The sequence below is a fragment of the Drosophila santomea genome, chromosome 3R, assembly GCF_016746245.2.
Source record: "Drosophila santomea strain STO CAGO 1482 chromosome 3R, Prin_Dsan_1.1, whole genome shotgun sequence".
Taxonomy (NCBI): Eukaryota; Metazoa; Arthropoda; class Insecta; order Diptera; family Drosophilidae; genus Drosophila; species Drosophila santomea.
This window is the reverse complement of record NC_053019.2, coordinates 10,022,027-10,044,188: the sequence shown is the minus strand read 5'-3', so window position 1 is coordinate 10,044,188 and position 22,162 is coordinate 10,022,027. Positions and strand designations below refer to the sequence as shown.

The following is a 22,162-nucleotide window of genomic DNA, read 5'->3' as shown; positions in this document are numbered from 1 at the left end:
AATTCATAACCGTCTAGCATCGATATATATGTATTGCCATTCGGCGGATTGCCAGCAAAGCTCGTTTGCGGAATATTTTCATCCGCCGTGTTGTCTGAAGAACTGTACGTGTGTGTGAAAACTTTTTGAATTAATAATCACAGTAACGTGTTGAGGGTCTCGGCTGTTGGGCTGTTGGCTTGCCCTTTTCCGGAGGCTTGGAACTGAAACTTCTCCGGACTGTTTTTGCCCGCACATTTTTGTTAGCCAGCACAAATCTGTGCTGGAAAAACGTTATAGCCCGGCTTAACCCTCCCATCTTGTGGGTGGCTCGGGTTATTTTCCCGGCTTGAGCGAAGTTGCACCACAATCCATCAACGTCAGTGGCAAATGAAAGTTGTTTCTTTATGGCAGCTTAAGCAGTTGCATTTTCTGTCAACCATTTTATATAAACTGCAAAGCGAGAAAGGGTTGCGAAATGGGCAAATGCAGAACTCTACATCCGGAGTGCAGCACCTGCAGCCACATTTAACCCATTTTCCAGTGGCTTTTCCCTACCGAGAATGCTTTGTGTTGATATGTGCGTTGGCTTGTCATAAAACAGGTCGTAATGTCTTTTCGATGGTAATTAAAACTGCCAAGCATTTCAGAGTAAATTGTGGCGCTGGCTCACGCAAATTGCGGCAGCTATTTCCGTCTGGGGTCAAAGACTTGGCTGCCTTTTTGCTAAGCTATAAAGTTGATGCCACTTTGGGTTTAAGAAATAAAATGGGGCTTGTGCGTTAAAACTGAAGTTGAACGGCTTATTTTAATTATATAAATTTACAGTTTCTAGTGTCCTTTTAATATCAAATCTTTTGCTTGGATACTTTGCCTAACTATTCCCCAAAAATGTTGCTTTAAATTGTCCGCGTACCTTAAAGTTTTAGTTGCCTGGAACAAATTTCTAGTAGAAGCAATTAAAAAACTAAAGCAAAGGTGAAGTGTAACGAATTTACTCTCCTAGCGACCAGTTGTACAAAGTTTTAGAGTCCAAGGTTTTTAATTAATTTTTGCCAAGCAATTAGCAGTATCAAAACCACCACTCAGGACTATTTGCTCGGCTCCCGCTGGCAGTGGGTTTGTGGGTTATCAGGTTGCCACCGCCCACTTTGGATCCCCCCCTTGGCAACTTCCCCTCCCACCGCTTCCCTTTTGAGGACGCTTTAATCGCCAGCTAAGTCGCGCTCTTTGTTTTACGTGTAATTCAATAAAGCGATGGTGCCTCTCTAACCTCGGGGTCTCAGTTTTGTTGTTACGGCGTCTGACTACGCTTATCACGTACACACACACCATACACACCCACACACACTCGCACACTCACAAATACACACAGACACTCGCACTCACACTCGGTGCAAACAACGCTGACTAGCTGATACAGAAATTTCTTATATTTTTTTCTTTTCACTTTAGCCGTGTTTCGATTTTTTGGTAATTGCGTTTTTCTTTACCGAAAAGAGCTAGAAATTCACTTGAATTTTCCTGCTCGGACTCTTCAATTTCCACTCGAATGGCCGATGAACGTTAAACGATGACTTTGAATGATCAAAAGTGAACACAAAATGTAGTTTAGATAATTTTGAGATTTGACTGTGCGAATTTTGTGGAGCTAGAGAATTTTGGCTGAACTGTCAACGACGGTGATGAAATTTTCACTGAGCGAGTGGGATTTTCATCCAAGAGTTTCCCACCAAAAGAAATGTGCGAATGTAAAGGCATGTAAGTACTCAAAGAGAGCGAGAGAAATTGGAGAGAGTTTTGAAAAGAGAGTCAGTGCAATGTTAATTTTATTGTTAAGTATATACTCAAAAATCAACTACAGCTTGTTTTATAATCAGGCAGAATGAGTAATTTAATTATGGTTCAACATTTCCCAGGATTTTATAGATAACTTCTCAAAAATCCTTGAAAAACACCGTTACTTTTATGTCGCTTACTAACACTGGCTACTCTCTTTCAATAACACCACCCCATTTACCGTTACTGCGCATGCGTGAGTAAGAGAAACCTGCGGGCATATCGATTCATTGAAGTCTGCGTTACGCTACAAGTTCCAACAACCACCACTATTTAATACACTATTCAAAACCATTTGGGCTAGCCCAACTTTCTCAGAATTTAATGTAAGCAAGTGCAAGTACTTACAAAATTAAAGTCAACACATAGGGACTTTTTTTAGAAAATATAATATTCTTATATACATACGTCAATTATGTATGTACAATGTACTGTATGGTTAATGGGAATAAAGAAAATATATATTATACATCTTTTAATAATTTTAGAATACATAACTGTACATGTAAGTGATTATATACCTAGAGTTACTGCCGCACATTGTAATATTTTTAAAATATTTATCAGCATGCGTGGCAAATTGATAAAAATTTATAGAAACTGAGCGAAAACGAAAGTAGCTGTTGCTTGGGCGCCAAAGCCATGGTTTAAATTCTTTTTCCAGCGATGTGGTAACGCCCTCGATGGCCAGAATGCGGAGGCAAAGTAAAAATGGCCAAAACAAACGAAGATGTGGCCAAAAAGAGCAGCGAGAAGAGAGCGAGAGAAAGAGAGAGAGATAGAGAGAGAGATGACAGTGTTAAGACAAAAAAAAACAAAATAAAGCAACCAAGCTGAAACAGCAAAGCTTGGCTTAGAGCAATTTCCGTCTCTGCGATTCAGTTGCCAACAATCTCTCGAACTGTTAACGTGTCAAGCGGAAAGTTGTCGTCTAAATCGACTTTAGAATTGTAGTGCCTTACGCGTTTCAAAAGTAATAAACTTGGTTTCAGTGCGGAGTGCAGGTAGCTGAGTAATAGCAAATAAAAACAACTTTTTTGAATAAATAAACACATTTAACAAACGACCCTAACAACAATAAGTAAACAATGAGCTGTTGCATAAAACTTGTTTTCACGTGTTGCTCACACGTCTCACATTCTGTTGAAAAGAGCAGCACAATGTATAAACTTTAAAGTGAACAAAAACGAAATAACAAATGAAATTTAATGATGGAAAACGACTGCTGATTATAGCCAACTTCATGCAAAATAGGTTTAGTTAGATGAGTGTCCAGCTAACTTTTAAATTATGGTACTAAATTGCCTGGAATTTGCGCGAATTTGCGAGTTAGTTGAGTTTTTCTCGTTACTCTTCATGATGCGCTCTTAGCCGAAAACTCAGCTCTCTTAACTGCAGCTTCAGCTGCGAGTTCGGTTTTTTCATTAACTAACCAAAATGACTAACTTTTTGCTGAAAGCCCTAGGTTGACTTGAATGTTGCATATTACTGCTCAGCTGCATGAAAATGCCTTAATTATAAAGTTGTTTGAGAATGTGAGTTCTAAGCTGCGTGTGTAGGTGTGTTAGGCATTTCCGGTTGAGTTTGTTGTTAGAAAAGCTAAATAAATCACATATGCGCGGGCAATAAATAACTTCTGGCCACAAAAAATAATAGCATAAATTAAGCACATTTTTTGAGGTTACATGTTAGATATTGACATTTAGTTTAACAATAAATATTCAATCTGACACAAAAAGCACTTTTTTTTAGCGGTTGCTTGGCTTTTTAAGCTTTTATGTCACATTTTGAGCAAATTACGTAAGTGGGGCTATTTTTTGTGATCTTTGTGCGGCAAATAAATATATTTTCGAGCAAACTCGTTAGCGGCATTCCAACTCATTGTTTCATTTGATTTGCGAAACACTTTTCCGAGTAATCTCCACTTTGAGGTTTATTCGACGCGGTTCAATCGGGTCGGGGTCGAGTCGAAAACGAAATCAAAATACGTGAGAATGGGAGGAGTTGTCTTAGAAAAAACTAATCAGATCAAAAAGGGCATATTAAAAGATTAGAAATCCGATGCACTCGGGTCACGTTTGTACACTAAAAAATTTGATAGAAAGTTATGATCGCCAGAATCTCGAAATCATCTCAAACAGCACTGAAACTCTCTAGATGAAAACGATGTGATAAATAGTACATTTACACCTGAGATAAGTTCTGTTTAGTTCAACTGGGGCTAGCTTTTGTTCTCAGTAGTTGCCTTGAGTCACTCGGCGGATGAGTAATTTAGTAGGAATGGGATTTAGAAAATAAAAGCCATCAAATCGAATGCAGCTGCAGCCTGACAACTGCGTGAGTTGCATGAAGTGGGCTATAATCAGCGCCAGACAATTGCACAATTGCTCAATTGGGTGATAAACGTTCCGCGTAATTGCAGCTGCCCAAAAGGATAACACTACCGCGAGCGAACAAAGGCAAACGAAAGACTTAGGAAGCGAACGCGATGATGATGACGACAGGAAAGAGGCCAGATAGCCAGGGCCTTTGGCTCCTGCCCGCGCTGCTGTTTCTGGTTGGACAGGTAAGTGAAAGATAATTAGACCACTTTCTGGACATTTCACTTTTCATTTGCATACAATAAAGTTCTGCGACGGCCATGAAAACGAGGTTAACTACCATGCCCTACCATCTTTTACACTGCCGTTTTCCTACCATATCCATGGCTGGGGCTTGGTCCGAACTGGGCCTTTAGATTTTCCACGGCAATTTTCCAGGGCAGACAAATTAATGAACTCTACATTGACTGCAGCTGGGCCAGGCCAGTTTATCAATAGCAATTGCCATCGCCGTGACTCCATCACGGTCATAACTATAACTCTGCAGGCAGGCTTAGTGCTCCGATTGCCCGATTCCCCGCCTACCCGCAGTCATACTCCAAATGTTCCACTGACCGATATCTTAACTTTTACCCAACTGTGCCCCCCAAAAATTGGTCCATTGTTCGTGAGCGCTTCAGGAGTTTACTAGGTTTTGGTTTCATTTTTTGATTTAGCTTGGTTCGATTTCAGTTTTCCTATGAAATGGCACAAATCTATCATGGTGAGAGTTGTTAGGGCTCGCCAACAATTGAAATTAGTTCAAGTCTGGATTTGACCGAACGGGGGGATTTTTCCACAGTTTTCACGGCAGCTCGATCCAATATTTTTGTTTTGATTGAAAAAAGGTTGTCTCTAATAAAATAACTTTTAACTTATCCACAAACAGTTCAAGCAAATCTTTGAAACTAATTCTCAGGTTCAGAGGTTATAAATGTATGACATGCAATTTAAATACACATCAAATGAAATCATTACATTTTAATAAAAAATCATATAATAAGTAAATTAGTTCCGGATATCCTAATTACTTTCCGAGCTTAAGACTTGATGTATTGTTTTTGGACAGCTTTAATACGCTATTACCGTATGAAGTGAGTTACTTTTATTTCTTTTATTTTACGCAAAGTTCACTTAAATTTTTTTCAAATATTTGCTGCCACAAAATCATTTATTTTTGACTGGTCAAATGATCTCCTGACACTTGAGCCTTACAAACTTGACCAGATCCGCCCTTGTCGCTGCCCACATCTCTTGCTGAGGAATTGATAACGGGTATGTTGAACTATCCATCGAAGTCAGCGGCCGTTGGAGAAAATGACATCATGAAATGCCGGGTTTCGGGGTGTGGGCGTCAAAATTCGCTCTCTGGGCTTGGCAAACAATCGGCCTACGGCTAACAGCGCGGCTCGGAAACTTCAAGTACTGGGAAAACAGAGACTGCGCGACCGAGTTAGTTGGCTTTTGGTTAATGCAAAACTCACAAAACCTTGAAGCATACGTAAAAGCAACGGCAAACAAAACGCAGTCTTTTAGGTAATTATCATCTTGTTGGCGATGATGATGATAATGATGACGACGGAGACGATGATATAAGTTTACCCATCGCCGCGTCTGGCCAAAAAGTCAGACAAGTCAGTAAAATACCCATGTAAACAGCAACTTATGCGAAAGTAATTTTCGCCTCATGTGTGCGTGCTGAGTGTCGGTTAAAACTGAAACTTGGCCTGGCTTGCGGTACTCGGCCAAACCGCTCTTCACACTCATTAAACAATAAATGAACTAGCGCCTTTTTCGGCTGGTTTTCAGTTACCCAAATGGCTGTTAATAGTGGGTCCAGTAGTTTTCTTTTCCTTCGATTAATATGCTCAACGCACCGACGTTTTGACATAGAGATGCCCAAAATTAGTAGACGGTTAACTCATTTAAATCGACGCCTTCTTTCGGCGTTAAATATTGACTTGCACATTAGCGTGTACTTGTACATATTGTCATTGCCATGTTTTTGTTGTTACGGGCCATTAAAATCAGTTTCAATGTCAGCGAGCAGCGAACAGAAATAAGCTGAAAGCGAATGAAATATGCTAATTCTCGATGCCATCCAATTCAATATGAATATATGGCAATCCATACGTAAATGTGTATATACGAAACGTATCGGTTTGTATTGCCATGTCGTCATGGCTTTGGCCTGCTAGCGACCATATAAGAGAACGAAAACAACCCACCATTTATTTACGATTCGGTATATGAAGATAAAATTATAAAAAAAGAGCTCAGAAAATAAAACCCAAACAACGAACAACGAACAAGAATGTGGCGTATTTGGCCAGAAGTGACGCTTTGAATGCGACCACAGGTAGTTCGTTTTGCGGTTGAAGTTTTGTGGATTAAGCAAAATTTTGGAATTGAGATTTTTTCAGTAGGGAAGAAGCCAAACATTTAGCCAGACTGAAGGAAACTTGAGCTAACTTATTTAAAAAGCAGGTGCTTAAAAATTGAACCGTGTCCAAGCTAACAGTGCGTGAAGCTCTAACATTGGCAACAAATTATTTTGTACTTTCATTGAAAACTAATTAGACATTGCTTATTCCACGACACATTTGTGAGTCTAGCAAAAACCGAAATTTCAAGTACAATTATTGATAGATAGGAAGTCTTGTTTGCTCGACAAATACCAAGCACGACTTAAAACAAAAACTCTTGCCTAGAGTGAAGAAACTTGAGCTACCCACTTGATTTGTTTCCCCTGCGAGGGTATCAAAATAAACCGCAAATCCATTCTCAACTGACAAGCACGTGCTTGAGAACGGCTGCCAAAAGCCAATTGAAGTGGCCCACAGTGGTCTTAACTCTCGGCCCCTCGATGCCCCTTCTAAATCTTCAACCCTACCTAAATTACTGCTGCGGTTGCCGGCAGGCAGTAAAACATAAAGCTTCAGTATGCGTATGAATGTGCTCAATAATATGATTCATTGTTTACTCAGACTTAGTCGCGGATATATTATTCTCAGAACTTTAGATGAGTTAGCAGCAGGGGCCGAGAATTTAACAGGGAAACTTCAAGCGACCGCCAAACAAAAGACTTAGAAAACAAACTGGCTGATTGTCGCGGCCATTTCATTGAAATTCTTAAAGTTCTTATTTAGTTTTTGTTTACCTCGTTTTACGAGTATGAGTGCTAACGGTTTGTGCCAGATACAGTTGGCCGGGATGGCTTTATCAAATTGAGCCGGGATTTATATCGTTTTTGTTTAAGCCGCTGATAACCGCAGAATGCCGGCTGAGTATCAGGCCTTAAGTCCGGCCATCATGGCCCAATTAACAGAAAATATGAGCATCGCAAAGCGGCTGCATATTGACCACAAAAGTGATCACCACTGAGTGCAATGAAGTGAACTGCAGTTCTGGCCGAGACCTGGCAGCCGTCTCCATAAACCGATCGCCACGCACTGGAGACCGGGGCAATTAGAAGAGCAACCAGTTTGGTCACTGCACGCAACGCCCATTCAGCACTGGGTTAGTAGTATCGCAGTAGTCTACCAGCTCCGACTCTGATGTCTGGCCCCTGGACAGGAAGCCATTGCCGTTGCCGTTGCCGTTGCCATTGCCATTGCCATTGCCCGTTCTCCCGATCTCTCGATCGTCGAGAAGATGTCGACTTTGCCGCGACCGGACCCATTAGATTGAGTGTGCGCAGTTAGATTCTATGGCTTTTTGGACATAACTCCCGGGGAGTTGGCCAGAAGGAAATTGGCCAACAAAATTGCATGTTTATGTCAAAGCCGAATGATTTCAGCACGAAACTGTGTGAGTTTCAGTGGTGACAATTGGGTTTTTTTTTAGAGATTACAAGTTTTTTCATTGGCAATAGATACAGAGTGAAATTCATGTTGTGTTTTGTTCTACAAAATATCTTTCTCTTTACAAAATATGTATAATATTTATGAAATATTATTTTTTTTTTGTTTATTTAACCAAAATAAAAAGGTTTTTGTTTTTGACATTGCTGGCATCACTGTCGAGCTAGCAGCTCTGTGGGATTATAGCAACACCAATACAGTTGGCAAATAACTGAGCCACTGAGTTGGCGCAATTTAACGCAGCGCTGATCCAGCAGTGCGAATTATTTTACTCAATGCTGGGCGGATCGGTGTAGCGTGAAATTCATTAAAATTTATGCAAAAGTGTTTGGCATATTGGGTCATCGGTGGTCGCAAGTGCGGAGAAAGTTCTTTCTTTTGTTTGACTTCGGCTGACACTGCCTGCGGCTGGGCTAGCACATGTTCATTATTTGATTAACTTGCATTGTTCACCTGCAGGTTTGCTCTGCTTCTCTGCGTTCGCAGCCAGACTGTCAGTCAGTCGACAGAAACAGACAGAAAAAAAAAAAACAATTTAGCAATTGTTTTTACCTTTGTTTTTCTGCTCCAGCTTCGGTGGCCCGAGGTAAAAGTAGGTTTTATTTGAAACTAATGGGAAAAACTATTCCCCAGTTCTGCTTTCCTCCTCGCTGCACGGCCGACTGTCATTGAAGCCCAGGGCTTTTTGGGTAATTTTAAACTCAGTATGGGACTTGGCCTGGCTTTCAAATTCTGTCCAAGATGATGCGCATGGAAAGTGCACATTTATGAAAATTGCAGACACACCGAGGGCAGTTTTTGTTTGGTTTTTGTGTTTTTTTTCTTGGTTTTTTGGTTCGGGTGCTGGGAACTACTTTTCCAGAATGTGTTTTTCGTGCAGCCAAACTTTTGTCAGCAATTAAGGCGATGCCCAAAGAAAGTGTGACAGCTTTGATGTCAACTCAGAATCACGATAAGCGATTGTTTCAATCAAGTAAATGATGACTAGGGGGTATTTAATGGCTGAAATCTTAAATGAAAGTTTGCACTGCCAATGCCCGCTGGGTGGCCTTTTTTGTGATCAGTTTTATGGTTAAGAAGACAATGTTAGTCTATTACTACGCTATTTGGTCAAACAATTCTATTCAAACAAAGTATTAGCATGTAAGCCAATTTATAACAAAACACTAAGAAACGTTATAAGCAGCTGTTCATGAAAGGCCACTCTACATCACTGATGATGCATCTTATTTCAAAAGGTACTCTTGTAATGCATTTGGAATTATATGATTACTAGAGTTCTTGGGTACTAGAGCTAATTTGCCTAACCAGAACCTTTAAGATCAGAAAATAAATGCTGTACTCAAAAAATAAACACAAAGGAAATGAATAAAGATGCACTTTGGCTATTAACATTGGCAGTATGCATTTGGTGAAGTGATGATGAGAACATTCGAATGAAAGAGCTGCCCCTTCTTGGCCGCTAAAAGGAGGCTAATTCAATTAAAGAAAACTTTCAAAACACGGCAAGCCCTTGTAAGCATGAAGAATAGAAAGTACTTAGCATAATTTCCCAGCTGGTCGGAGCAAAACTCAAAAGAAGACATTGGCTGCGGCTACTGCTGTTTTGGAACTGGATTCTTCTGCGGACCATCGATAAATAAGCAACATAAATAACCAGCAGAGAACACACCGTTTGGAATGTTGTTCAGCAATTTTTTGTAGAAGCTACAAAGCTCCTCTATTGAAGACCTTTCAACGGGCTCCTAACAAAAGGCCAGACATATGATTTGGATTTTGGGGAATAAAGAAGGGGTTTGGGCGGCGAACAAGTGCTTATTATTATATTAATGGTACGACAGCGTTTCATTATGAGCCGCACACAATTGACCCACCGAATCGGTGGTAGGGTCGCCGCCAGAACGTGCAGACCCGCTGACAGGGAGTCAAAAGGTGGGGCCAACAGGTAACCACCAACCACCAACCACCAACCAGCCCAATGGAGCAACCACCGAGGGTCCAAGCGACGTGCCATGGAATTAGCGCGTCAGAACTTCAATGGAAAGAGCGCGCCGGCAATTGAAATTTAATTGAAGCCGCTGCGACATTAATTGCCCACGGCCTTTCTTCCTTCTCGTCGATGTACTTGTTTATCTATTGGTGAACCCTAACTTCTAGCTGCTAACTCCTATCTGCTGACCAAGAGATAAGACCGTTGGAAAAACCCTTTCAGCTGTCACTTCACTAGCCGTTTGCATTATATAATCAGGCAAAGCTCGAAACGGGTTTCCTCCACCGGCGATGTCAGCTTCATTAAGCTTTTCGGCCAGGTCCAAGCCGATGAAGCTGAAGCTGAAGCTCTGGCCAAAAAGCCACAGCCGCCACATAAATACGCTCCCATCTGGAGTTTTTCGCCGTACTGTAATGCGAGTTAAACGGCAATTTATGCGCTGCCAGCGAAAATACCGTGACAATTTGCAATCAGCAAGCATTCGCTGGACTCTTGGCCATCTGAAAAGCAGGCTTAGTCTTAGTTGGCGTTGGCAAGGCTTGGCCCGGACTTTATGTTATAATTTACTTCGATCCGAGCTTTATTGCCCGAGCGCCACATAGCGGAAATTCAAATGCACGCGAAATATGTATTCGACTCCCCACCTTTTGTTATGCACGAGTTTTTTTTTTGTTTTGTTTTTTTGTTTTTCAGCTTCTAAGCCAAACTGGCAGCACATGTTTTGCGACTCCCAGCGATCGGAATATGTTTGGCAATCTATTTTGGCCAGCTATGCGCAGCTGCATTTGGACTATTGGAGATTGTATCGCTCGACTAAAAATCTGAAATCATGAAAAAAATAACCAAACTCTGCTGGCTCTTGTGAAATATTTAAGTTAAGGGAAACACTCCCTGACTGGCGGGCAGCGCAAATTGAGTGGAATTAGCAGTGCACATAAATCACAATCACATTTAATTGCCCAAGCTAAGAAGGTGCTTAAGTTAGTGGCTCGAAAAACGATATGGAAATCTATAAATTGGAAGGCCTGCAGGAAATTCACCTATACTATTATGTGTTACTTTTAGGAATAAGTGTTACCTTTGGGGAAATGCCCATATAAACTATGCATGTTAACTAAGCACTGTTTTTTATATATTTGTAACATTTACTCACATTTACTTTTCCCAGATGCAAAATATAAATTTGCTCTTTTATACCACACCTTATGTACTACATCTGCGTCAAATGCTACTCAAAACGTTATTGTCCTATTGTAAAAACAAATACAAACACATTCATTTGTCTAAAGACACATAAATAACACTTCGGTTTTATGACGGATCATTAAATCGTTAGCCCGATAGCTCCAACTTAATTTCCCATGTTTTCCAGCATTTTCAGGGCGGCCTCAGACCGAACTCCATTTTTCACTTAAACTCTTGCAGTTTTGTCATTCCTAAGCAGATAATTGCTCGGGCTAAAAAGAAAAATAAAATCACAAGAAGTAGAAACGAGTTGGCCTTCCTGTACTAATTGCCCACGTCACTTGGCTTAATAGCTAAGCTGCTTAAATGCGGCGGTCCGAACACTTTTAGTTTATGGCCTGACCCCTTGCAGCCATATAAATCACATCCATCCGGGGCACCACTTAATGATCCTGGGCGAGTCCGCAAAGTCTTTTGGGTCTCCGCATCTGGTTCCAGCTGCGTTTCGATTTTGCGATACGATTTTGCATGCGCGAATGGCAAATGCAAAGGAGTAGGAATTTGTGAGAAATCACTCGGTCGCAGTGTCCTGCGGGGAAAATCCATCAACCCAAATGCCGCGGCTCACTGCCTCATTGGCCATGGCGTGACTGGCAGCGCAAGTGTCTAATTGTATTTGGGTTTGCGTTTGGTTTTTTTGTCCTCCTATTTTTTCCTATTTTTTTGCCCCAACCACAATCAGAGCGTGTTGCATAATACAATAGCGGAGTGCTGTACTTTGGGTTAGCTATTTTAACAAGCCGCCGCCACACTCGAAACGATAGTGAAACGAGCATGCAAAAACTATTTTAATTGACTGCCGCCTGCAGTTGGCGAGAAGAAAACAAAAACTTAAAACAAAAAACAAAACAAAAAAACAGCAAGCTAAATGCAAAAATCCATGCAAAACAATTGCCTTTTCGCCGAGCGACAAATTGTCATGGGAGTTCGCCGTAGTCGCTCTGGGGACCCACTCATGTGACCCTCGCGGCGCATTGAACTCCCGATCGACGGAGACGTTGGGGATCCAGCCAACCAACGCGGAGCACCGTCGCATTGTCATTGTCTCTCCTCCTGGACTTGTGTTTTTATTTTCTTTTGATTAGAGTGGCCAGCGCATTGAGATACAATAAATTGCTGGTGGCATGCAAAGTGGATGTTCTAGTTGCCATAGAAAGTGGCACACTGGCCAACATGCTTTTGGCACTGTCAGCGTTTTGGAGCTGGCAACTGGGTCATCCGGCTGCATTTCACCTGACGCACAGTAGCAGCGCTGCGGCGGGCGGTGTATGATTGGATGGCAAATTAATTGCTTCAATGACTGCACAAAATTTCATACTTTTCTCTTATTTTTTGGCAAGCCAAAGGGCGAACGGGATGCTGCCTCTGTGTGCCTTTTGAAAGTAAATATAAATCAAAAGCCTTTCGCCTGCGACAGAAACGGGGATCGGGCAGGCTGGCTGTCCAGGGGAAATCCCCTCGATTTGGACAGCGCCCGAGGGCCGACGAAACGTGAGCCCAGTTGGACCACAAAGGCGGTGTCTGGGCGATTGTCATGACATGGCTTACTTAACTTTGGCGCGGCTTATCTAGCGCCTGCACTCGAAAAATTGTTTGTTCTTTTCAGTTCGCCAATTTCAATTTAAGAGCTAATTCAAAATCCTCTTGATAGCTTAAAGTCTGTCTGCCTGCTTAAGCATACAAGTTTTTTCAATAGCAAACGAGTTCGTGTCTTAAGTCTTTCGTTTGTCAAACGGAAGTAGACATATGGAACATAATTCTGGCAGCCAGTGTCTTTTATATGCAAATTAGGAACCCTATGGTGCTAATTGGAGCTACAAAAGTCGGATAATATTGGTACAGGATTATTTTAAAAATATGAAGGTGCAATAACCTCCTCCCAACTTAAGGAAATCATAATCCCACAAAATCCATTTAATCGAATTCTAAGAATTTTGGCTTACTATGTTCTTAACTTTTTCTGGTGTACCCACTTCATTCTTTGGACAGTCATTCCCTAACGTTCTGCGGCTCTAAAGCTGGAGCACAAATTCAATTATCACGACGGAGCGACAGCAGCCCAAGTCGAGCACGCCAATAAATTATCTTAGAGCCAAATGCCTTTGACAGTGCGCTCGGCTGTAAGCTGTAAACTGACCCAAAACGTGCACAACTTTGGCAGCTGTGTTCTGGCCCAAAGTTCTGGCCAATCTCTGGGTCCGTGTGCGATGCCTTTGCCTTTGCCTTTTTGCAATTAATTGCTACTACAGCTGACTCTTTGACTAACCATTTTAAATTAATTTGAATTTTCCTCTTTGGCTGCTGTTTCCACCGTGTTTGTCCAATGAGTTGGCATTAATTTGCGGTCCGTGTTAGGGTTAGTTCCCAGGGTCCAGAAATCAGGTCAAAGTTATTAACCATAGAAGATGGTAGACATGCCTAACGCTTTTTCGCATTTCGTATTCATTGCAGGTCACAACACAGGAACCACCGGCTGCCCCATCCGAATTCGCCCCCCATGTAACGGCCACTTGCAAGGCGGGCACAATGAACATCAAGGTGAAGATGAGCTCCGGCTACACGGGCGCCGTCCACGTCCGGGATTACCGCACTCCGGGCTGCATGGCCATGGGCGATGGCAGCGACCAGGTGGCTTTTAGCCTCAATCTGTGGGCCAAACAGGGCGCCAGCGACTATTGCGGCATCCTGGTCAGCAACGTGAGTGGGAGCAATGTAAGCATAACATTCCGCGCTTCTCTAACCAATCTAATCACTAAACCATGCACAACCTAATGTTGCGGTTGGGAAAATATCTTTCATTCCGTGAAAGGTTTCTAAATATACATCAAATAGGTGTTAGGCGGGGAAAATAGAAAGATGGACTAATAGAAAACAGAATGCTAGTAAATACAGTCAAAGTTCGTGGGAATACAGTAGAACTCTACTTTTCGAACAAACAATGTGGCAAAGAAGTTTCATTAAGAACATTGCATACTTTTTGCTAATATCATACAATTAGGTAATGTAATTGTGTGTGAAATTATACAGAACACCTTAAAGATACTTTGCAAAGCAATTGACGAAAACCAACTTAAAGGGACCAGCTCTATCAGCAAATTGCCATCCAGTTACCGACACAGCCCAAAAGTTCGTGTCTTAAGTCTTTCGTTTACCACCTTCCGTTTGACAAATTGCAAATTAATTTTGTCAGGCAGCCAGTAAAATTGCCAAATTACCACCAAAATTCAGGCAGCGAGCTAGTGCAAAGACCCTGCCAAAAAGCCACCAACTGTGAACTATGGGGCAATCTTAGGGCAGCTGGAAAACTGCCGATCCAAGACAACAGACACGAGAGCTTCAGTCTGATGGAGGGACCAACAAATGGGGGACTAGAGATACCTGATGCCAAGGTCTGAGACTTTGTCTGGCTAAAAAGGGCACGCATGCGCATAAATTTTAGCCCGCCTATCGGCCGTGTACTTGAGTCTTGGCCCCAAATCAACGCAAATCAGCTAAGACGCTGCCCTGGTCGCCCGGTCTGGTCGACGTTGCAGTCAATCTATATAGTAACGATGGCAATAAAAATCAAGTTTAATCCTACGTGCATCACAGGCGTTGACAGACGGCGACTGCCATTCCGTGTGGGTCTGATCCGGCTTTTTCCACTCGTACACGCACTCGAACAATTGCCAGACAAAGGCAAATCGCATTAGCCAGAGTGCCCTGTAGCCCCATGCAATGCGTTGAAATGCAAATTATCCATATCCATAGGGCTGGCTGCCAGATGCTTATAAGTACAAGCACATACAACATTATTAATTGCAATGTCAAATCCGAAGGACCACACCCTGTATTCCCATTTTTGCCCCTCTCGACAGTCTGTTGATGTACAAAACTTAAAAAAACTAGAGCCCGGCTTTCGTTGATGGGGAGATTCGCAGCTTCAAGGCCCACCTTCCTTTCGGGATGCGAACAAAAAAAGGGGAGGTCCCCCATAAAATTAAATCACGCTTATCGCAACTGCGGCTTGAGTTTTATTTTTACGTGTACACAAACGCGCATCTAGCCGCAGCTTATGTACAGTGTTGTACAGTAAACCACGATTACAAGAAACCTTTGTTTAAGCCATTTTTAAAATATTTACAAATCAATCAGGAGTAGAAGCAGTTTTTGAAATAAAGCTCCTTAATGGTTGAGCAGTAAATCGTATATATTATTGATTTACTGCTCAACCATTAAATGTAAAACCATATGTAAAATTAAATTCAGCATGAAAGTACTTAAATCCTATGTGTATAAATGAATACACATATAATTGAATATAGCTTAGATATCTGCTTATTTATTTATATAAAGATCGTAGTACAATAGGTAAGCGATTAGTTTTGAAACAAGCATAGCCAAATATACTTAGGTGAGTTAGCTTGACTTTAAAGACCCGTGTTGCGTTAATGAGTTCACGTTCTCGGTGCTCCACTGTGCCTTAATGCTTGCTGGCTGTTCTGAAAGGGAGTGCCTTGGCAGTTTGCGCCGGCGTCTAGTTTTCAGCTGCAGACGGCGAATTTCACATGCCCAGACACGGCTTTCCACGCTTCGACTTTGACAGCATTCCAGACTGCTGTTGTGGTTGTTGTGGCTGTGATGTGGATGTTGGATGTTGGATTCGTAGTTGTTGTGCCGGCTGCGTGGAATTTGTGTCAAAAGAATTGTTTCTGTGGCGGCGGCAATTTCGATTCTATTTCTTGGCAAGTATTTTTCGAGCGGATTTAATTGCTGGGGCGAAATGCCTTCACAGCTGACCTTGGCCAGCTAAAAATGCCGGCTGCAATCGGCCACTTTCGCCCTCGTCTCTGCAGCTCCACCAGTACCAGCTCCTACTCCTACTCCTCACTGCCACCTCAAGGTATCTTTAAATCTGCTCCGGAGCAGCTGGCAGAGCATGAAATTGGCGCTGACAATGGCCAAGACGCCCAACAATTTTTACATAAAGTTCAAGACATTCGAGGCATTGTGGCTCGGCTGGCGTACTTGAACTTATTTTTCTTATTACGGGCACCATTATTGTTATTATTTCTATTTTCGCTGCTGCTGCAGCAGGCGAGTGGGTTGCCCCAGTCGAGATTGTTTGCCATTATTTGATGATGGCAGCTTTGGTTCTTTGTCTAGCACCATTATATACATTTAAATGTTAATTGCGAATGCAATAACCAAAGACCGTAGTAGGCAGTTGCCGCAAGATAATTTGCCATCGGGCAATTTCAACACATTTAGACGGGTAATGGGAGTCGCTCATAGAGTCTACTTAGTTTTATTCTCCATGGCTGCTGGGGAGGGAATCAACTTTGCCATTTTCCTCGGCCATTGATAATAACCCGATAATGAGCTCATCCGATGCCGCATGCAACTGCGTGATGCATGAGTTGGGCCACAGATTGTGAAATCACAACGTTCTCCACCAATGGAGCGCTTAAGCTTGAGCTCGGCGACCAACCAAGGTATTTATTTATGACCACTGCGATATGTTGTGTTTATTTGCTAACCGCTTTAACTGGCCACTGACCAAGCTCTAATCAAGCCAAAACCCCATTCATCAAAAGCTCTAATACCCTGACAAGTGGAGGCGTACGATTAAACCAATAACAGCGAGATAACATAATACATTTATAAAATAATAGATATACTCATATCCAAGTATTTACCGACTTCCATTGACACTTATTTACTGGGCAGTAAAAACTGGTTTAACTGCCAGCTGGCGCAAAATTGACAAAGGAACGTGTACTTTTTGTACATCTCTTTTTACGGAAAGCTGTTGCGGGTCAAGGTCGTGCTGTAATATCGGAAAAAAAATACAAAAAAAATAACTTTAAAACAAATGTATTCAAGCCTTAGGCAACAGTTACAGCAATTACCGCGGAAAATCTTGGCCAGCCGAGCGCAGAGATTCTTGGAACAGTTGCCCATCTGCAGTTGCAGTCACATTCCGCTGCGCAAGCCAGCTGCAGATGATATTCAAAATGATTCTAAAATAATTACCAAAATCCATGATAGCATGGCCATAGCCGAGCAAACCAACAGCAGCTGAAGAGCAATCAGAGTCAGGGAAAAACTAGCTGAGCTAAGGAGAAAATAAACAACTGGAAAATGCGTCACACTTGGCGGCATTTTGCATTTCCTCGTTGTGCGATTGCATCATGTGACAATTAACATGCCACAAGTGCAAGTTGCAACCGTGCTGTTAAGGCAGCCACTTACAGTCAAAGAAATTAGTGAAAGGCCGCAAAATGCGTAAAATACAACAGTACTAGTTGCTTGAGAAATTTACAAATTCTCTTCATGAGACTTCTTTACAAATTAATTCTAGAAAGGGTACTTCTTAGACTTTCGAATCTATTAAAACCTTTAAAGGAAATGCTTTTCACAAATAAAAAAAAGTTATATGCAAATGCTGTTATCGGAAGACGATCTTAGACATATAGTTCAGAATGCACTTTTGCAAGTGTGCTGGGTTATGCTCCTGTTTAATGGGCAAAGCCTAAGCATAAATTGGGACCTAACTCGGCTTTTCCAACCAATCAACATTAATGTCATGGGCATAAAGATTTTAATAACCGGCAATTAAGTGAACTATCCCCTATCCCCCTCATCTATCCAACCATGCATCCACTCGATACGGATATACGGAATCCCCCGCAGCGAACGGAGGAGCGCTCCATCCAACTGGCCGTGCGTGTGCACAAGACCCTGGAATTGGCGGACGATAAGTTTTATGTGATTACCTGTGGCAAATCGGGCTATGCGCGGTAAGTTGAATGCGAGTTCGAATGCGAATGCGAATGCTAATGCTTAACCTGTCTAGACAATTGCACTTAAGTTTGGCTCTGATCTGTTCTATTCTGATCTGTTCTGTTCTGTTCTGTTCTGTTTCGGCTGTGATGTACAGCGTGGTGTAATTTTTGGTCAAGCTTCCGTCAGATCCAAGTGCTGACCAATTTGCAGAGAGTCGAAGGCGGCAAATCAAATGGCAAATTGTGCTTCGATTTGGCAATGCAGGCATGTAGGTGTTGCTCTTAACCCACCATTTGCCATTGTTCGCATTTCTTTCTGCCTTTTGCGGAATTAGAACTCCAAGGCCATTGAGCTCTTGGGCCACACAATTCTTAACGATTTTGTTCTTCACTCCATCAGCACTTTTGTGCGGGCCCAATAGAAAAGTAGAGAAAGAGAATTATTCCCAAAATGGCAGAATAATCAACAAATTTATAGTGCTTACTGGGCAGCAGTTCAATTAACGGTAAACGGTCTTGAGGAGGCCCGATAATCATCTTGAGGTGAACGAAAAACAATTTAATTTACCTTCTCGCCTCGCGGCTCATTTGCATAATGCCAATGACTTTGCTCGACTGCGAGAGCAGACTCACTTACGCAAGTCTTTCTCACCTTAAATTCAGTTAAAATCCCCACTGAAATGCCAGCATCACAAAACCTCGGATGGGAAATAAAAATGGCATTAAAAACGGTTTTCCAAAACGTTGCGCTCTGTTAAGCCCGGAAAAAGGCAAAGAAATTGTTAACAGAATCTGTGTGGTAAACACAAACATTATAATCGTGCCTGCAGCCGGTGCTACAAGGCGAACAACAAATAGTTTTCGACGTGTGTACACATACATATATTATTGTATGTATCTCGGCTTATCTGGCCCACAAAACAACCGTCTATAGCGCAATGACCGGCCATAGCAATTGCAATTGCAATTGCAGTTGCATAATTGCAGAACTTGCAGTTGCAATTGAAGCTTCGCCCAAAGCTTTTGGGTCTATTGGCTACGATTTTAATTAGCCACCAGCCAAACGGAGTAATTAAAGAGCCATTCACCGTTAGACCCCACTTGCTCGTATAATAAACCTTTATGAAACCACCACCAATCCCACTACCTTTTTCCCCAGCGATGACAATGCCCATGTGGTGCTCAAGTTCCTGGAGAACGACCACAGAGTGCGTGAGACGGTCTACGGTCACGAGTACAAGATCCGCGCCGAGTTCTCCAAGCCAAACGGTGGGTAGTCCCAGCCCCTGGGCTCTCTGGTTAAGATTCCCCACTTATCGCTATACTCTCATATTATATAATTACCATCCCCAGATACCTATGGCCTGCGTGTGGGCAACTGCTTCGCCTTTGACAAGAAGAACAGGACCCAAAAGCTCACCGACGACAGCGGGTAAGTGCATTTAAATAAAATATAATAAATTGCTAATTACATAGTTAAAAAAGGAGTATCAATAAACTTTACAAACAACAAGTAATTGCATAGAGTAAGACATCGGCAGAACGTCTGATAAATTAAATAATGAATATAAAATGTTATGCACAGATATCAAACATCTTTAGGCCATCTTATAAAAAATAAGTATAATATATATTACTTCCAGTGTAAGCACATTTCTAACTTATAATTTCTATTCCCCCAAAGCTGCCCCTATGACTCGAAGATCATCAGTCGCTTTGTGCCCACAGCAGATGGACGAGCTGCCGAGGCGGTGCTCTCCTCGATGTTCAAGTTCCCCGAGGGTGAGACCTGGATCTTGCACCCGATCATGTCAGATACTAACTTTCTCTGCAATAATTTAAGGATCTGAGGTGCATCTGCAGTGCGATGTGATCCAGTGCTATGGCCGCTGTGTGGAGATCGATGACTGCAACGATGTGGCTCTGGCTGGATTTGGCAAGGGCACCAATGGACCCCGGAAATTCGGTCCAAATGAGGAGGGCTCCAGTTTGGCTGGCACCACCGTCTTTGTGCTCGATCCCGCCGAGGCTAGATGTGAGTTTAGCAGCTGAAATGTCTGGGTTATTTATGATATTTATTTTATTGTATCTGGGCAGTGATCTCGGGCAATTGCGACGATGGCATACGGCCCAGTTGGCTGCTGTGGCTAACCATCACCCTGGGCGTACTCTTCCTGATCATGTTGCTGATGAACATCTTCCTCTGCACGGCCATGAGCTGCAGTTGTGCCAATACAGAGGTAATAAATCTGACGTTTATAGCTGCACAGAGAAACCAGTCATAGTATTGCTATATCTAGTATGAGAACAACTTTTTCTCTGTGCATCTTATAAATTACATTGGTTATTCTGTTGTTCTCACCCATTTAAACACTTGCAGATTATCGAGAAGGAGCCATCGATTATCGAGGAGTACGATCCGTATCGCAGTTGGCACGGCAGTCAGTACGGATCCCGCTACTCGCTCCATGGCAGGGATGCCCACAAGGGCTACACCAGCGGTGGCTCCACGATACACTCAAATAGGTCTGATAGATATTAAGCTGCCTACACGAAACAAACATTCAAACAGTAGACACACACAACACACCTCTATTCTACACTTCAAAATGCATCTGATCTGCTCTCGCAAATTATTTTCTGGTGTATTTTCTGCTGTGGAGCCACACACACAATACAAAAACAAAAGCATGCCAACAAAGTATCTTGTATCTGCGTATCTCTATGTATCGTATATATATACATCCTGGACAGCAAAGACAAAAAAACCAACAATTACAACACAACAGATCACAAAAAAAAACAGAAAAATCAAAAACATAGAATGAAAAACCATTTCGTGCCTAGTACTGCAACTGTAATTAACCGATAGTAATTTGCATTTGTATACTGTATCTTTAACTAACTCTCTGCCCCTCCATAAAAAAAAGACAAACGGATAACTAACTGCCAATTTAAAGAGTTGCTAACTAATCTGTCTTGAAGAACCTCCCTGATCCCCTACTTTCTGCAATTTGAAATGTATTGTATTAAATCCAAACTTATCCAACGTACTTCGAAGGTCGATGCCAATCGATAATGATAACGATTATGCAATTGTGCATTCGCGTCCAGGCTCTAGACATTCCACGTTACACGGACAGCGCGCCCATCGGGGACCGCCCAGTAATATATGATCAGATCCCAATCGATAAGAACGCGACCATATTGAAAACTAATTGTTTAAGCTAGCCTAAGTGTTTCCCAACTCTCCATCTCGAGTTCAGAGTCTCAAATGTACATAACTGCGTGAAAATGCTAGCCGACCTGCAAGTTTTCCAAATTTTCTCCATGCCGATGGTGGAGACGAGATGCCGCTGTAAAATACTAAACTAAACGTACTAAAGTTCTCTTTGCCTAATTTTAATTCAACCACGTAACATAAGTCATTAGTCTGTCATAAGTGCGAACGAATGTGTATTAGTGAAACGTTTCAATTACTTGTAAAAATAAAACAAAGGCAGGCCAACAAAATTAATTTAAAGTATAATGTCTACAATATAGTCTAAAATGTTAAGCGACAAACATTTGGCAAATGCGTTAAACGTACGAATTGTAATTATTTAAAATGTAATCATTTAATTTAATAAAACTAAAAGGTACATTTCCTGTGTGTTTTATTTAGTTGTGCGATGATCATAAAATCAGGGGGTTACTATGCTCTGCTTTTCAAATAAAAGTGACTAAATAAACATAGCTGAGGATGAGGTTACGTTAAATGAATGTGATTCTGAATTAATTTGATTTGATTTTTAATTCATTTCAGCTTTAGTAGGTTTGTACGATCTTGTATTAGTAACGATTTGTTTAGTTTTACTAGCATAAGCCACATTTATACAAATTTTAAATATTTGTAGTACAGATTTCCATCTGCATCTCGTATGGACAGAAGGCCCAAAAGTATGCCATACTTTTAGAGAACGCAGGTAAAATTTAAGGTGAGTCACGCAGATAATGAAAGCTGAATCGACATACATAATTAATTACAATAAATATATAATAAATTCTAAACGTTTCAATATACAATATAACATTACTAACATCTAATTCTATATTATTTGATGATTCATCTCGATGTTT

General features: G+C 41.7%; 1 protein-coding gene across 3 annotated transcripts; it reads left to right on the top strand.

Annotated features, from left to right (window-relative positions):
• Positions 1 to 2,703: 2,703 nt before the first annotated feature.
• LOC120452664 lies at positions 2,704 to 21,678 on the top strand. 3 transcript variants are annotated; one of them, XM_039637003.1, is made up of 11 exons: positions 2,704 to 2,822; positions 4,241 to 4,384; positions 13,728 to 13,973; positions 17,952 to 18,058; positions 19,203 to 19,312; positions 19,397 to 19,475; positions 19,728 to 19,825; positions 19,887 to 20,078; positions 20,141 to 20,283; positions 20,424 to 20,569; positions 21,105 to 21,678. In XM_039637003.1, the coding sequence occupies exons 2-11, from the start codon at positions 4,307 to 4,309 to the stop codon at positions 21,217 to 21,219; spliced, it is 1,314 nt and encodes a 437-aa protein (XP_039492937.1). In that variant the 5' UTR covers positions 2,704 to 2,822; positions 4,241 to 4,306; the 3' UTR covers positions 21,220 to 21,678. The 3 variants fall into 3 exon arrangements, with proteins under 3 accessions (XP_039492937.1, XP_039492936.1, XP_039492935.1); XM_039637002.1 differs by having other exon boundaries at positions 20,424 to 21,678; XM_039637001.1 differs by having other exon boundaries at positions 13,728 to 13,988; positions 20,424 to 21,678.
• Positions 21,679 to 22,162: the final 484 nt, after the last annotated feature.

Excerpts from the sequence above, each read along its gene's own strand:
- LOC120452664 (XM_039637003.1), top strand. The coding sequence starts at position 4,307 with ATGATGATGACGACAGGAAAGAGGCCAGATAGCCAGGGCCTTTGGCTC. Across the intron at positions 18,059-19,202 it reads GGCAAATCGGGCTATGCGCG|CGATGACAATGCCCATGTGG; the intron begins GTAAGTTGAATG and ends CTTTTTCCCCAG. Across the intron at positions 20,079-20,140 it reads CGATCCCGCCGAGGCTAGAT|TGATCTCGGGCAATTGCGAC; the intron begins GTGAGTTTAGCA and ends GTATCTGGGCAG.